We start from the raw sequence: 13,038 nt of genomic DNA on the forward strand, positions 1-13,038 counted from the left end.
AGTAAAATTAGTCTTCTCAAGCAAGCCTACATAATCTAAAGCTATTTTATTAACTGATTTTGTTCACGCCAGCAAAGCTACTAACCGAAGTTTAACTGTTCTATGTTTAATAGTTAGAACTATAAAAATTACCTGACATTTTCAACCAATATTTTTCCCATTATCGCACTGACGATAACGAAAGTTTCGTCATCAAAATTATTATCATAAATGATAGACGAAACATTAGCACATCTCTTTGCACTGCATCTATATAGGACATTTATTTAAACAAATACCCGCAATCAAATTTACTACTTATCCATTATGTAATTCAGCTGAAAGTCCCGTGCTAATGTTTCGGTAAGATGTTTGAACTTAGGGTCGATTCATGATTTAGGGAGTATAATTGGACCTTTATTGTTTCACGCGTTTATTTGTTTTTGGTTACGCCCGCTTAACAAAAACATTACTTAATTGTCTAATGAATAATTGAGGATAATAAAATCATAAAAAGCTGAAATGGCAGTCTTTAAGGACAATATTAACAATTCTTTTTAAAAGGAGAAAATTATGCTTTCAATGGGAGTTGGAAGGGACTATTTTTAGACGGGAATGAGCAAAGGTATTGACAATTATACAATAGTATGATGGCATAGAATGAGTTCTTGTGTTATGTGCAGGGGATTTTTCCCATGTGCATTAAGTTCGAAGGAAGGTTTTAAAAAATACGAGTCGTACAAAGAATAACAAGTTTTTCTTTTGGCATTATTTATTTCTTCTACAGATTATATTAAATTCTTATGTCACAGGGCTTGTAACCAAACTTCTATTTTAGATTTTTTGTGTGTGTGTTTATAATGTGTACCTACATGAATATATTTTTGATAGCTCGTTACGTATGTTTCATATTGGCTTGGTCATTGGTGATTATTGTATCCTGGCACAACATTTATCCAGTTATTAGTTTCTAAGCTTAGTATCTATATATGGTAGAACATCATGTGCCTAGAGCCCAGCTTCTATTAAAAAAAAATTGGTTGTCTGTAAAGTCGGCTTACTGACGATAGTTGAACGTGACAACATCGCGTCCGATTGTGCTTCTTTGTCGCTCGTTCCGCGCTCTCGCTTGCACTTCAAGCCTTACATGGAACGCCTCAGAGCGAGGTAACGCCGCATGAGTCATGTTTTTTCGTGCGTGCAGCCGGCGCTATCGAATTATAAGACGTTGTCACGTCAAAAAAATTAAACTACCCATAGCTTTTCAAACTCAATTGGTATGCGTCATGTGTGATAATGCCTTTGTTCAAAGTAACCATAAAATGTTTGACATTAAATAGTTGAAATTAAAGTGTCTAAATAAGACATAAATACGCAACGTGGTCATAAACTTTTATGTTGATTGCGGTGTCTCTCTCTGTATGTGTGATTGACGAATTGTTTTTATTTTTATTTTTAACCTCTCGAGGGGTGTAAGTTTAGCGACTGTCTATCTGTGCATCCTTGTTGCATCATACTTTCCAAATGTATGATGCATTTCATTGATTTTATATACATATTTCTTTTAAAAATAAAGCTAGAAACGATTTCACTTACCTATTGTTTCATTTCTATAGGTGCAATAATTAGATTAATTTGCTACCTATCATTTAATACATCTATAATATATTTCAATGGGAATCGATTCACAATTAAAACCCTGCATATTATGTTGTCCGTAGTGGAATCCTAAACTGCTGAATCGATTTTAATAATGCAGTTACCAATTACTTTAAAAAGGACAACTTGGTATGAGCAATTAAAGAACCTACGATAAATTGGACTACCCAAGCGAAGCGGGGAGAGAAGCTAGTTCAACATCGTTTAGTCAACAAATCTGACCGCCTCCGTCACTAAGCTTCCATATATTATACATAAGGGCATATATAATATAATAAATATAAAACGATATCAACAATAACATCTATCGGCTAATAATAATAAACCGTTTAATGACGTAATTATACTAAAGTGACGCGAGTGCTTCGCTTCTAATGCCTCGTTTATTTTGACCAATAAAAGTTGATCGCCATTTAATTATATGGGTCCCGTACATTTTATTGATTTAAGAAGGGGAAAAGTTTGATCATGCAACTTGCGTCTTGCAAATGCTGGATTCTACATTTTCGTGTTAAATATATTGTAGAATGGAGTAGTATAATAATATGTTATTACTTATTACGGCTTACGATCAAATAATTTTTTTCGTATAGATATACTATTTTATCTTATCCAGACAAATAATTTTTAATAGAACCGTGTCTTTTTAATTGCTCATACCACAACAACAATTACAATTTAATTTAAATAAGGGAACAAGAAGAACTGCATCAAATTTCGTTCAGTATAAAGACTATGATCATCAAATAATATAGTTTTTTAACGGTTGTTGTTGTATTTGTTTTGTATGTTTAAAAAATTATCATTTTCTTTCTAAAATGTCTTATCGTTCTTTCAATTATACAATACGTTGTTTATAAGTTTACTACGGAACCCTAATGCTGTAATAAGGGTCCTACTAATTTTTATAGGCCGCTACCTGCGTTCCTCATAAATAGGGATATTTAAATAAAAAATGACTTATGTGTTAACTCTGTTATAGCATTATGCACTCTATTGCTATAATCTTATAATTCAAAGTTAATTAATTATAACTCTTTATATAGGAGTTGCTAGTGGTAAAATCTTTCCTTTTTAAATTATTGCAATTAAGAATGTATAATTAATTAAAAATTATGTATTGCTTAAAAAAGACTATTAATTGTAGCTATGTAACATACATATTTACTAAATTGTTTATTTATAAATTACACTACAAAAAGATTCACAAGCAAAGTGCATTAAATAACTATAATCATATGTTTTACCTAATTGATAAGGTTGTATTTAAAAATACAAGACTATTGTATTCAATTTTATATTTAGTACTAGCGGTCCGCCCCGGCTTCGCCTGTGGTACATATTTCGCAATAAAAGGTAGGTAGCAGCTATGTTCTTTCTCAGGGTCTAAAGATTGTCTGTGCCAAATTTCATCAAAATCGGTTGAGAGGTTTAAGCGGGAAAGCGTAACAGACAGACAGCAGAGTTACTTTGGCATTTATAATAATATTAGGGATGTATAAAATTTTAAATAATTCTAAATATTTTCTTAACTCTGGCAACTCAAAAATTTCATAGCCGTAAACGTTTAAATCCAACAAAAAACCGACCCACGTGATGAAGATGTCTTTTTATATTATTTTTTGTTAACCTCTCTATTGGATGGATTTTAATTGATGTCTTAATAGTCGTCTCTTAATATTGAGCTTAGCGTATGTTCAGACTTGAGATTATTGTCCATTAAGTTTCATTTGTTTTACAGTTTTCGTTTATCTAGTTGACAAAATTATATGTGAGTTGTAATAAACATTGCTCTTGGTCATTAATTAAATGGTATTTTTCTTTATTTAAATGATTCATTACTTATTATTGCATAAATGTTTGTTTTATTTTTTTAATTAGGTAATATACTTATTAGGTAGGTGGATGAAATATGTCTTGATAACTAAAATCGTCGCCTTACTCCATGACGTTACGGTATTGCCATGACGCAACCTGGAAATTTTCCTCTCAACGCTTAAGAAGTTTCACTTCAAAAGTCATATCAATTTCAAGTTTAAGTACTTACTTGAGAAAATAATTGTTTTTATTTATCACAATATTAGCAGAATATTAAACTATTAAAATTATAAACAATCAAACAGTACTTCAAAGGATTACTTTCAAACAAACCAAAGCTTTTGTAGTACCTATTTAATGATTTCTTAGAACCACTTATAATGACGGTAGTAAAAGAGACGTTAAATAATACTTTTAATGTTCCTGTAATGCATTATAATAGGTTGATATAAAATCTATAATGTTTCCAACGTGTGAATGTGATCATATTAATATACAGTGAAACTTGGTTAAGTGGGACCTGGATAAGTGAGAAACCTCCATAACTGGAACTCATGCTGAGGTCCCAACACTTTGGCACTGAATTACCTCTGTTAGTGGGACGAGGTAAACCTCTATATCTGGGATTTGTTCTTTCGATTTATCATCATAGTTACCTCTATAACTGAGACAGCGAGTGAATTTTATATGCATAAACCTCTGTAACTGAGATAACATTGTTTGTTTACTCATTCTTATTCTACCCACAAATTCCACACGTAATTCCAAGTACGTAAGTACAAATTTTGAGCTTCAATTACCTTCAGTTTTAGTTTCACTTTACTATCATACAGATTTTTATTTGAAAAATGTCAAATTATTATTGGAACCCTCTGTAAATGAGACAGATATTTATTTATACCTGTATATCTGAGACACTGGGTAAGTGGAATACCTCTATAAGTGAAACGAAATTGCAGGTCCCTTGATGTCTCACTTAACCAGGTTTCACTGTAATATAGTGCTAGCTGTGCCCCGGGGTTTTATCCGCAGCGCTCCGCTTGTCGGACTTAGCGTGATGATATATTATAGCCTATTAGCCTTCGTCGATAAAAGGGCTATCTAACACCGAAATAATTTTTCAAATCGGACCAGTAGTTCCTGGGATTGTATATGAAGGAAGATAGGATTTCGTTTCATTAATTGTCTTATGTTGTCGGCGAAACGATACTTGCAAGGGATGAAAATTAATAATGATGTCGATATATTGTGGGGAATGGATGCCGTTATAGGATAAACAAACAGACAAACACGGGGAGCTTTCGTTTATACGCTTGTACACAGTTGCTGTCTATTAATTATATGAAACAATAGTTCAAAAATATAATAACATAATTTGTTGATAAATAGATTACTTACCACGATATAGTATACAACATTATGATGCTCCAATAAGCGTGTTGCTATTTTCACAAATAAACACGAAAAACAGCGTAGCACTTTGCTACGGCGTAGGCAATGAAAACTACAAATAAGCGGTACTACACATGTACAGCGTACATACTATTACGAATAATATTTATTTAAGTTCCTATTAATGTATATTCCGAGACTATATTTTATTTTTAGCTGCTCCAAGCTACGTATGATTAAACTTATTTTAATGAAGATGGCAAAGAAGATACTTATGTAAGTATAAGTTATAAGTTTTTATGAGTTTTATAACATTTTGTGAATATAGAGCCTTATTAACGGACTTTAAACGCGATATCCTCCTGACTTCTTCGAGCGTGGTCAATAATTTTAAAATACGTTTAAAATCTTTAATTTCTCAGATTTGCATCAACTTAAACTAGTTACATATTATAATGTAATAATAACGTAGTGTCCCCAGTCGTTTGATAAAACGCGTATTAAATCGGTTAAAAGAATGCAACGTTATAAATTATAATATACCGTTAATGTACATACATATCATACAGCCAGGGCCGGATTACTTTCTCTATGGGCGTGCATTATATTTAAGTATTTATTTATGCAGAATAAACTTACATTTTTTAAAGAAACAGAACACTTATTTGGGATTATCAGTTATCTCTTGACTCCTAATAATGATCTCTTTCAAGTAGACAACATCCTAAAATGAAATTAGCTGATCAAAAAGATAAAAAAAGAGAATGAGATGAATTGAGAATGTCATCATTATGCTTAAAGTATAAATAACTTATTTAACTTTATTTTTTACTTTCGATACACATGAATTCTGTTAAAAAACATGCAGGCATATTAAAAAAGAGCAAAATCTGTGGTGAGGCAGTAGCATTGCATTTCAGTGCCCCTATATAGTGTATAATTTATTTGCCTGGCTTTCAAATCTAATGAAAATCAATGTCGTACCTCGTATGCTAAATATTTAACTCTATCTCTATTTCAGTTAATTTTTCAAAACTTAATGATTGGAAATAATATGAATTATGCTTTTTTTCTGTACTAAATGTATTTATTTTTTTTAATTTTCGTTCTCAATCCATCTCTGTATGTAGCTCATATTATAAAGCACAGAACAAAAGAGTAATTAAGGCTGTGTCACTTGAACAAACATACATACATAATGCATTTCTTGATGGGAAAAAGGTATAATTAACTATTAATATTAGTGCAAGAAATGGTTATTAATAATTATTTTTATACATTGATTAAAAAATAAAAGAAATGTTATTATACTTTTGAAGTGAAACTTCATTAGGCGCATCGAGAGTAAAATTTCAAGGTCGCGTCGCGTCATGGCAATACCATCACGTCATGGAGTAAGGCGACGATTTTGGTATCTCCGAATCTCCCCAAAGAAGTTTCACTTCTCACACGTGTGCTCGACACACACGCTCTTTTTTTAATAGGTAATAGGTATTTACTTTTGATGCTGACAAATTTGCAGAAAAAAAAAAGAACTAAATAAGTAAATGGTCCTCAAAGACTCAAAGTACTAAATCGATTTAAATAACACTTTCATCTAAATTATGACATGTTGATGAAATGTATGGGGTGAAAATGTGAAATTATTTCATATAAAAATGATGGAGTGTTCCTCATTTCTTTACCGCATTTAACTTTTACGAAATTGTTTTACGAAAGTATGTAAAGTTTTCAAATAAAAATTCGTGCAGGACTATTGCGACGATCGTGCAGTCTAGTGTATATAAATAGTCGTCTCGAGTTAGTGTTTATCGTGTTTATCGTTTATCGTGTTTAAAATTATATACTATGGAGTGTCAAAAGTGTAAAAAAACTCTATCTAAAAAAGGAGCTCATTTCGTGTGTCAAGGCCTCTGTCAAGGTACTTTTCACAAAGGATGCGTAAAGGGTTTAGCAGCCGATCTAAAAGCCGGCAAAAACCGCATATATTGCAACAATTGCGAAGAAGACGAGTCCGAAGATGAGGAGGGAGAAGAAGTAAAACAGGGCCTTCAGCAAATCCTAAAGGACATACAGAAAAAAGTTAGCGTTATACCCGGATTGAAAAAGCATTTGGATGACATAAAACAAAGCATGAGTATGTTGTCGGAGAAATACGATACCTTATTAGCGGAGCAGGAAATATCAAATGCAAAAATTAATAAACTTGAAAAAACAGTAACATCAATTTCCAATAAATGCGTATATCTAGAAAAGTGTAACATTGCCTTAGAACAAAAAGTGCACGAAATTGAACAAAATACGCGAAAACACAATTTAGAGATTGTAGGAATTGAGCAGGTGCCAGGTGAGAACGTAAAGGAAGTAGTAAATAAAATAGGAAAACTATTAGATGTTAGCTGTGACGATATCGAATGGGTGAGGCGAGGCCCGCAGCGAAAGCAGCAGGATGATAAACCAGCCCCCATCACCGTGGGCTTCAGGACCTCTGGAACTGGCACCCGTGACAACTGGCTGGCTCAGCGCCGCAAACTCTCCGAGGTTAACAGCAGCATGGTAACAGGAGGAACAAAACTGAATAAAGTTTACATAAACGAAGATCTAACTAAAGCCACACGATCTCTACTATGGAATACGAAGAAGCAGCTCACCGGGTCCTACAAATACATATGGGTGGTCAACGGGAAAGTACTCGTAAAAAAGGCTGAAGGCGACAAGTCCTCATGGTTGAGATCCGAATCTGACATACGTGATTTACTCAAAAATAAGTAGGTTAATGCGTTAGTATATAGGTATTTAGTTACCTAATCACAAATTACTAATTATTCTGATTTAAATTGTATAAATTCACCATTATAATGACCCTTCTAAATAATATCGAATCCATATCTGAGGATTCAATAAACGCCGTTAAAGAAAATAGATTTGATACATGGATATCTACCATACAAAATACCTACAATAGCAAAGATAAAATATGTTTGATGCATGTCAATATTCGCTCAATGAAGAAAAACTTTAGTGAACTTCTACTAACGCTGGAAAGTTACTTAAACCATATCGATATACTGATTGTAACCGAACCAAATATAAACTTTTCTATGTTAAGTTTTTATAATATAAAAGGTTTTAATATAAATAGTTATACTCGTGAGGGACGTAGCGGGGGGGGCGTGTTGGTGTATTCGCGGGAAGGGCTCCGCGCACAGGTTGACAACCGAGCGCGCGCTATCACCATGCGAGCGGCGGAGTGCGTTCCCATTGTACTGCACCATAACGACGAGATATTGCACGTAATAGGTATTTATAGGCCGCCAAAAATTAAAAGACAGGATAAAATTGTACATTTTCTTGAAGACTTACATACATTACTTGAATCTTTTCCGAGCAAAGAGAACGTAATAATCTGCGGGGATATAAATATTAATTTGTTAAACAAAGAAAATAATCATGTCATTGAATACGAGACCATAATGTCAGAGTTTGGTTTCACTAAGTGCATCGATAAAGTAACGCGTAAAGAAATTGTATCAGAAAAAATTGTCGAATCTTGCTTAGATCACATTTACACACGAGTACCTATTACGAGTACTATCAACTCTGCTGTTATTGAACATAAAATATCGGATCATTATTATGTAGCTGCATCGATACAATGGAACCGTGCCTCCGCCGCGCGATACGAGGCCTCCACCCTGTCGAGGCCCCTCGCACCTGTGCGCCGGCGCGTTCTTGACAACCGTCTAGTAAGGGATAAACTATTGTCTACTGATTTTAGTCACTTAATGACTATTTCGTGTCCTTTAAAATTGTATAACGAGTTTTCTAAGTTATTTAATAATATATATAACGACTCTTATAAGACTAAAATAATAAGGCCTAGCAATAGAAATAATAAAACATGGATAAATTGTAATTTAAAGAAAATGCTACTAGAAAGAGATAGACTATTTAAAATATGGAGTAACGAACCAAAAAATATGTTAAAAAGACTTGAATACACTAAATACAGGAATAAATGTACAAAAACTATAAATAGATGTAGAAATGAATACGACAGACAGAGTATATTAGACTGTAATAGAAATATAAAAAAACTGTGGGAAAGAATAAATATGTTAATGGGGAAAGAAAGATCTAGTCTAGATAGTTTTATACTTAATAATATGAGTAAACAGGGTAGTACCAAAGAAATATGTAATAACTTTTCAAATACTTTTACAGACGAAATTTCCCAAATAAAACATTCATGTAATGATGTCTGGCTCGATAGGAAGGACTATGTAAAAAAGGCAGACGTTTGCATGAGATTGCAACCTGTTAGCGAAACACAAGTTAAAAAAGTTATAAGTAATATGAACATCAATAAGGCACCAGGTAGTGATTTAGTGCGCATGTCTGATCTTAAGATTGTAGTGAACCAAATAAGCCCAGTCATTGCGAGATTAATTAATATGTCAATAAAACAACATATATTCCCAAACAAGTTAAAAGAAGCAATAGTTAGACCAGTTTTCAAAAAAGGAACCCGTAATAATTACTCTAATTACAGACCCATTGCTATATTATCTAGTGTAGACAAAATTATAGAAAAATGTATTATTAATCAACTCAGTAATTATCTTCAAAAAAACAGTATATTAAATTCATGTCAACACGGATTTCAAAAAGGAAAAAGTACAAACACCTTATTATCTAACTTTACAAACGAAATAAATTCACACCTTCATAATAAAAACTTTGTTGTAACAGTGTTATTCGATTTTAAAAAGGCGTTTGACACTTTAGAAACGAATACCCTTTTAAACGCAATGGAGGAGTGCGGGGTCGTAGAGCCCCTTAACAATTGGTTCCGTGACTATCTTACATCACGATCTTTTAAAGTTCGAATAGAGGACACTTTCAGTGACGGGAAAGCGGTTCAGTGCGGAGTCCCTCAAGGTTCAGGCTGCGGGCCTGTGTGCTATCTTATGCACGTAAACAGTCTGTGTGGTGTATTGAAACATTGTTCAGCACACATGTTCGCAGACGACTTATGTGCTATGCGCGCGGGTACGGACCTCACGGAGACCTGCCGGCTCGTACAGACTGATATAGATGCAGTAGTCAAATGGTCACATGACAATGGAATAGTATTAAATACTGATAAAACTAAGCTTCTAATCGTACATTCACCATACCTACCTCTCAGTCAAACACATTCCATGTTCACCCACACTTTTGAATGCATCCATAATCAATTTAAAAATTGTATTTGTAAACCGATTGAACGCGTGAAAACTGTCACATATCTGGGCATGAGGGTAGATGAACATTTTTCTTGGACTACACATATAGACTATATATATGATAAATTAAAAGTATTGTTAGGTAAATTCTATCATATAAGTTACAAAGTTCCTATAAAGACTTTAAAATGTCTGTACATGGCTCTTGTGGATTCAATACTTAGTTATTCTCTTGATTGTTATGGACTTACTACTAAAACTAACTTAAACAAATTAGAAAATATGCAAATTAGATTCTTAAAACTCTTGGTGAGTAAAAAAATAAAACATAAATATAAACATAACTATAGAATGCTATTCAAATTTTGTAATATTCTTCCAGTCAGCCTTAAGCACAAATATCTTCTTGCTGTAAACAACCATAGCTCTATTCCTTCTCTTAATCTGTTAAATACCAATCATACAACGAGGTCAGTGACCTCAGGAAAATATGAAGTACCTAGAGTCAACAATTATTTTGGAGATCGAACTCTAGATAAACGTTTACCATATTTTCTCAATAGCTTACCAGAGTACATACGAACAGAAGCAAACATTCACAAATTTAAAAGATTATTAAGGAAACACCTTCTTCAGTCAATAGAATGCTAAAACACAAGCTCATGAATAGATATACCTATTCACTTAATATTATATTTTATAACAGATAATAATATGATATAATATATTTAGTTATAGATAGATATATAGATATTTTATATAATATATTTAGTTATAGGCTTGATCCCACAGACAAACTGCATGTGCAGTTTTGTGGGACTTAGACTTAAGTTATTGTAATAATTTGTAAGAATAATTTCAATAAAATAAAAAAAATAACTTCCAAGTTTGTCATACTTGAAAGCCTAGCTTAAGTTTGAACAAATTGAATTGTTACTTGAGTTGAGATGAGATTAAGTTATGTTGGCCCTATGTTATATTCTAAGTATTACTTGAATTGAATAGAGCTTAAGTTTAAGTTGAGCATGAGTTTGAGTCGAGATTTAGGTACTTTAATTTTTCTGTTGTTCTTCTTCGGTAGCTTTTCGAAGCCAGAGCTCGTGGGTTCGATTCCCATCCAGGGCAAATATTTATGTGATGAACATCGATGTTACCTCTGCGTCTGGCTGTTAATTATCTATATAAATGTATATAATATTATATATTATACAGTACGTGTCAGTTGTTTCCACACAAGAAAAAGCTTAGTATGGGATCAGATCGTGCCGTGTGTGAAAAATGTCCTGAAATATTTGTAAAATATTATTTAATTATTTTTGGAGCTTTATCAAATTTGAGTACACTTTGAATTTGAGTGAGCTTATTGGCCATTAGGGCGCTAAACAAATACAGGTATTTGGTGAAGCACGCAAACATATACACACACACAAAATATCGTTAACATGTCAAACGGTTACTGTGTATTAACTTGATGGATACGCACACAATTAGCGGTATAGAACATGCGCTGAATGAGGGTGCGACTTTTTAATGAAGTTGTTGGAGTTTGTTTTTTGTAAATATTGGAACGGGATTTTTGAATAATATGTTTGTAGTGAAAATGCAAGAGAATTCTATGGCAAGATTTTTTGTATATAATTTGCAGTGCTATAAACTGTTCCATTTCTTAAATTTACGTTATGAACTTGATGAAGGATTCACCCATTTCAAGTCTTTCTTTTAATATTGGAAAAGAAAAGAATTTGGGGCAGATATTTGTTGTAAGTATAAAACAAATTATACCTACGCTACGGAGCTTGTGAAATAGCTATTTGAAAACAGTAAATGATAAGTCATGTATACGAGAATACAAACTTCACATAAAAAGTGGCCACATTTGCATGTCTGATATCAGAATTGTATTAAACCAAATCGAAATTAATTTCACTTTCAAAATTACAAATTGTTTCAAAACCCCGCAATTTAAACTAGCGCTCGGATCACACGTATCATTATAGAATTGTCGGAGTGTGCGTGAGCGTGTAGCTGTATGCGTGCTGTAATAGAGCGATGACGTGATTTCCTGCGCTGAGTTATTGCTACTGTGCTCGCGCTAAACGCTTTGTGAGAAGTGACTTTGTAATGCCGTCACATTAAGATTGTTAAGTTTTTTTATCATTTACGAATAATGCACTGTGTTATGTTCTAAAATGTAGTTTATTTTGGAATGATTAATAGTTTTAACAAATAATATAAGTAAGTAACTATATATTTGATGATAATATGTAAAAATTAAATTGGAAAAGTAAAAGAAAATAGATTAATATTAACTTTGTCTATCTCGTTTGATAAAAAGTAGTTTATTACTTGTTTTGTTCTTCAGATAATGTTTAATAAACATATTAATAGTTATTAAATAGGCAACACTGATAAAAATAATTCGTTTGATAATATGGTATTTATGATCGAATTAAATTCTAATCGTCTATTTTTAATACGTGAATAGTATTAGCTTAATCCAAGCTTTGTTCTTTTTCATATCAATATAATTAAAAGATATTTGAGACTTCTTATAAAAGTAGCAAAAATTCCAATGTAAAATTTATTTTGTTATTAAAAATATGTACTATGTGTCTGCATGTTTGTTCATGTTTTAGTTCCAATATTATTCCATCTGACCATGTATATTTTTTACGTGATGATTAAATATCACGTTAAGTGAAAAGTGAAAAGTTATAATTTGCATTCAAATACTTAAAAAGAACCCTTTTTAATTGTAAAAATTTGTTGATATTTTGATAAACGTAAGTTTCATTCATAATGCGCATGCGTATTTTAATCAGCTGACTATCCTTTTTATCAAGTCTGTCAGTAAACATAACAATAAAATTATATAATTCCTAAACGTATGCATTAAAATCTGAAAACAACATATCAAGGAAGCTTATAATTATCAAGCACATAACTAAATCGATATAGAATC

The 13,038-nt window shown here is 32.3% G+C and overlaps 2 protein-coding genes across 2 annotated transcripts; both read left to right on the plus strand.

The window, feature by feature from the left end:
• The first annotated feature begins 6,605 nt into the window (after nucleotides 1-6,605).
• On the plus strand, nucleotides 6,606-7,620 carry LOC149899872 (uncharacterized). The gene has a single exon (XM_090113967.1). It carries the CDS (start codon nucleotides 6,697-6,699, stop codon nucleotides 7,618-7,620), a length of 924 nt encoding a protein of 307 aa, XP_089970093.1. The 5' UTR covers nucleotides 6,606-6,696.
• Nucleotides 7,621-7,706: 86 nt separating this feature from the next.
• Nucleotides 7,707-10,727, plus strand: LOC149899873 (uncharacterized). The gene has a single exon (XM_090113965.1). It carries the CDS (start codon nucleotides 7,707-7,709, stop codon nucleotides 10,725-10,727), a length of 3,021 nt encoding a protein of 1,006 aa, XP_089970091.1.
• The last annotated feature ends 2,311 nt before the right edge of the window (nucleotides 10,728-13,038 follow it).

This window comes from Colias eurytheme, chromosome 20 (genome assembly GCF_061535395.1).
Source record: "Colias eurytheme isolate Ceu_HAF_F1 chromosome 20, ilColEury1 Martin Lab GWU primary, whole genome shotgun sequence".
NCBI classification, from domain to species: domain Eukaryota; kingdom Metazoa; phylum Arthropoda; class Insecta; order Lepidoptera; family Pieridae; genus Colias; species Colias eurytheme.